Source organism: Salvelinus sp. IW2-2015, linkage group LG3, assembly GCF_002910315.2.
Source record: "Salvelinus sp. IW2-2015 linkage group LG3, ASM291031v2, whole genome shotgun sequence".
Classification (NCBI taxonomy): Eukaryota; Metazoa; Chordata; class Actinopteri; order Salmoniformes; family Salmonidae; genus Salvelinus; species Salvelinus sp. IW2-2015.
The window spans coordinates 6,437,289-6,442,193 of NC_036840.1; the positions used below are offsets into that span (position 1 = coordinate 6,437,289).

General features: G+C 43.1%; 1 protein-coding gene across 1 annotated transcript in view; it reads left to right on the forward strand.

Annotated features, from left to right (window-relative positions):
• The window catches only part of LOC111949731 (protein kinase C, theta), a 29,171-nt gene extending 25,021 nt beyond the window's left edge, over positions 1 to 4,150 (forward strand). Inside the window, 4 exon segments of the mRNA XM_070436503.1 lie at positions 40 to 241; positions 498 to 686; positions 2,599 to 2,727; positions 2,844 to 4,150. Coding sequence (XP_070292604.1) covers positions 40 to 241; positions 498 to 686; positions 2,599 to 2,727; positions 2,844 to 3,002 — 679 coding nt within the window. The 3' untranslated portion in view covers positions 3,003 to 4,150.
• Positions 4,151 to 4,905: the final 755 nt, after the last annotated feature.

A 4,905-nucleotide genomic window follows, 5' to 3' on the forward strand; every position in this document is an offset into this window, starting at 1 on the left:
TCTCTCCTCACATCACCTCTCTCCTCCCCCTGGCTGTAGGTTCTATGCTGCTGAGATTATCTGTGGGCTCCAGTTCCTCCACTCCAAAGGCATTGTCTATAGGGATCTGAAGCTGGACAACGTGTTGTTAGACTCAGAAGGCCATATAAAGATAGCAGACTTTGGGATGTGTAAGGAGAACATGGAGGGAGAAACGCGGACCTGCACCTTCTGTGGAACACCTGATTACATCGCCCCAGAGGTGACRGCATGTRCACCATCACTATAGGAATCTACACTCTTACTATCACCATTGCAACCCTTAAAAGGTGTACAACCAATYGAAARGTTCCCTTAGGGAACTAATGTTTCTCASACTCAATTCTGATCTCATTGATTTGTATCATTAATCAATTACATACCATCTCRGTCTAATGTACTGGTTTTAGATAAACAACATGAAGTGATGATGATGATGAAGAGATGTCATGTTGAACTGAACGGTCATGATTTTTTAGATTCTGCTGGGGCAGAAGTACGGCAGCTCAGTGGACTGGTGGTCGTTRGGGGTCTTGCTGTACGAGATGCTGATTGGKCAGTCTCCATTCCATGGTCGSGATGAGGAGGAACTGTTCCAGTCCATCAGGACAGATGACCCCTGTTACCCCCYKTGGCTGYCCAAGGACGCACGAGACATCCTCATCAAGGTCTCACTCAATGCAACAACTTGGTCCACTCACTGCAATGCCACWACGAATGAACTACGGCAACYTTGTCCACTATGCACCAGATTACATACATCAACATGAATGATTGACGGTTGATGGATTGACCTGTACCTGTTGTGTGTCTGCGTGTGATTGTTACCTTTCATGAGGGTGTCTGATGTCTTTTTCCAATTGGAGTGGAGGTTGTGACCTAGGCTCCTCTGTCCTGATGTGTGTGTGTGTGTGTGTGTGTGGTGTGTGTGTGTGTGTGTGTGTGTAGTTGAAGTCAAGAAGTCTACATACAACCTTAACCAAATACATTTAAATCATTTTTTTCACAATTCCTGACATCTAATCCTAGTAAAAATTATCTTGTCTTAGGTCAGTTAGGATCACCACTTTATTTTAAGAATGTGAATGTCAGAATAATGTAGAGACAATGATTTATTTCAACTTTAATTTCTTTCATCACATTCCCAGTGTGTCAGAAGTTTACATACACTCAATAGTACTTGGTAGCATTGCCTTAAATTGTTTAACTTGGGTCAAACGTTTCGGGTAACCTTCCACAAAGCTTCCCACAATAAGTTGGGTGAATTTTGGCCCATCTCTCCTGACAGAGCTGGTGTAACCAAGTCAGTTTGTAGGCCTCCTGCTTGTACACGCTTTTCAGTTCTGCCCACAATAGTTCTATGGGGTAATGTCAGGGCTTTTAGATGGCCACTCCAATACCTTGACTTTGTTGTTCTTAATCCATTTTGCCACAACTTTGAAATATGCTTGGGGTCATTGTCATTGGAAGAACCCTTTGCGACCAAGCTTTAACTTCTGACTGATGTCTTGAGATGTTGCTTCAATATATCCACAGAATTCCTTCCTTCATGACGCCACTATTTGTGAAGTGCACCAGTCCCTCCTGCAGCAAAGCACCCCCACAACATAATGCTGCCACCTCATGCTTCACAGTTGGGATGTGTCTTCCGGCTTGCAAGCCTCACCCTTTTTCCTCCAAACCAAACGATGGTCATTAGGCCAAACAGTCTGTTTTTGTTCATCAGACCAGACGGACATTTCTCCAAAAGTACGATCTTTGTCCCCATGTGCAGTTGCAAACCGTAGTCTGCTTTTTATGGGCGTTTTGGAGCAGTGGCTTCTTCCTTGCTGAGCGGCGTTTCAGGTTATGTCGATTATAGACTCATTTTTAATGTGGATATAGATACTTTTGTACCTGTTTCCTGCAGCATCTTCACAAGGTCCTTTTCTGTTGTTCTGGAATTGATTGCACTTTTCGCACCAAAATACGTTCATCTCTAGAGACAGACGCGTCTCTTCCTGAGCAGTATGAGCTGCGTGGTCCCATGGTGTTTATACTTGCGTCGTATGTTGTACAGCGATGACGTAGTACCTTCAGGCGTTTGGAAATTGCTCCCAAGGATGAAAACAGACTTGTGATGTCTACAATTCTTTTTCTGAGTCTTGGCTGATTTCTTTAGATTTCCCATGATGTCAAGCAAAGAGGCACTAAGTTTGAGGTAGGCCTTGAAAGTACATACCACAGGTACACCTCCAATTGACTCAAATTATGTCAATTAGCCTATCAGAAGCTTCTAAAGCCATGACATCGTTTTCTGGAATTTTCCAAGCTGTTTAAAGGCACAGTCAACTTAGTGTATGTAAACTTCTGACCCACTGGAATTGTGATACAGTGAATTATAGGTGAAATAATCTGTCTGTAAACAATTGTTGGAAAACTTACTTGTGTCATGCACAAAGTAGATGTCCCTTCCGACTTGCCAAAACTATAGTTTGTTAACAAGAAATATGTAGAGTGGTTGAAAAACGAGTTTTAATGACTCCAACCTAAGTGTATGTAAACTTCCGACTTCAACTTTATGGTGTGTTTGTTTTATAGCTGTTTGTGAGGGAGCCGGAGAGGAGGCTGGGTGTGAAGGGGAACATCCGTCAACACTCTTTCTTCAAAGACACAGACTGGAACGCTCTGGAGAAACGAGAGGTGGCGCCGCCCTTCAGGCCAACTGTGGTACGTACATCCTCAGACTGCGAGTGTGTTTGTTTACGTCTGCATTTGTATGCATGTGTGTGTGCTCGCTGTGTGAGTGTGCGTTGTAACCTCTCCCCTCTCTCCTGTCCATGCAGAAATCCCCAAGTGACGTCAGTAACTTTGACAAGGAGTTTATCAATGAGAAACCCAGGTTGTCGTGTGCAGATCGTACCCTCATGAACAGTGTGGACCAAACCATGTTTAACAACTTCTCCTTCGTCAACCCAGCTATGGGCCACATCAAAGGCCCCTGACCTGCAATAAATAACCTTACAACAACCTACCAGCAACATATTCACAATCCATCAACAACCCACTGTACCAGCAACATATTCACAACCCATCTATTACCTTCTGACAACCTATTCACAACGCATCAATTACTCATTACGACAACACATCACAGACAGGAGTCAAGGACACTTACCTAAACAGATCAATAACGTATCCACAACCTGTCAATAACATCTCAGCTCTTTTATACAGCCAAGGTGTACAGCAGTGGAGGCTGATGAGGGGAGGACGGCTCATAATAATGGCCGGAACAGAGCAAATGGAATGGCATCAAACACCTGGAAACCATGTGTTTGATGTATTTGATACCATCCCACTGATTTCACTCCAGTCATTACCACGAGCCCATCCTCCCCAATTAAGGTGCCACCAACCTCCTGTGGTGTARAGACTACTTTAGGAGTCACTACCCGATTGCCCAGATTGTGTGGAATACTGAGAATGTTGTATTGTACTCATAACCTGTTATTCAATAGTGTCTGTTCAATCAACTTTAACCATTTACTGAGACATTTTATATTTAATTCTGAGTGTATCTGTAGTTTTATTTAAAAAAGCCACGGTTAGGCAGTTAGCGTAGTATATTAAAATGTGTTGTTTTTCCATTGGTATTGCTCAGATCCAGGTAGATTGTCACACTATCGGACAGTGGAGTGGTTGGTTTCAATGTACATGGATAAATGAATGGTTTATGTTTACATGATACTTTGTTTTATAATTGCACTTCAGAGGCATGTGATCGCTGTGACTAAATTATGATAGATGCCTAGATTCAGCAGTAATTATTTGTTTTTTATCCTGTACATTAAAATAGGATTTTTGTAAATACATGTKCCATTACGTATTTACATTCAAGCATGAGTTTATGTCACAGAGATCGAGGAGAATGAGAATTTAGTTGAAATACTAAAACCGCTATCTTCCTGCCTCTCTCTCCCACTCTTTCCTTCCTGTGCCTTACCCTCTCAGAGACTGACAAACAGGTCAAAGTTACTATTGCTCTTTCCATCTGCAACAGGGATCCTGGTGTTACACTGTGATAGAATGTGCTATCATCTCACCAGCTATAAAGGTCATTTATGATTAATCTGTGATTAGATACAGTACTTCCTTGATAGATAGATAGATAGATAGATACAGTACCACAACAGTTCTGTGCATTCACCGGGCAGATCAATAGCAGTGCCTTTTCTCTCCAGTGGAGGGCAGCATAGTGGTAGACTGACTCATTAATTCCCTCACTCACCCACCTGTGACCTACTGTCTATGCATATATGGCTCTATCCTCCCTCCCTTGCTTTCTTCCCCCCTCCCTTCATTCCTACCCCCCTCTCCCTCCCTAATGTTTCTTCCTCATTCTGAAAATCTCTCTCTGCCTCACCCTGCTGCCCCACCATCTCTCTCCCCAGCGCTGTGGTACCCTGGGACAGACAGACTAATCTGAGAGCGAGCGATCCGTCACTGACCCATAATCCATTTAGACACAGCAGCAAACTATTTCCTGCCACTGGCCAAGGTACAGTCGCCACTTGACAACCATGTCACACCAACAAGGGTCGAGATGGGGATGGCAAGCATTTTAATGTAGAGCTCCAATGTACAGAGTGCTGAACAGAAGCTGGACTATAAATGTAGATWTGAAATGTTTAGAAAGGTCTGCCCTTTGAAATAGTTTGATAAGATACTGTTTTTATAAAGGTGATCAAACTGTCTGTATCTTCTGGTGCAGTGTTTCACAAACCTCTCCTGGAGTACCCACAGCCTGTCCATGTATTTGACGAATCCCAGAACTAACACAGCTGATTTAACTAATGAGGGGTCTGATGATTAGGTGATCATTTGAATCAGGTGTTTTAGTTCTGG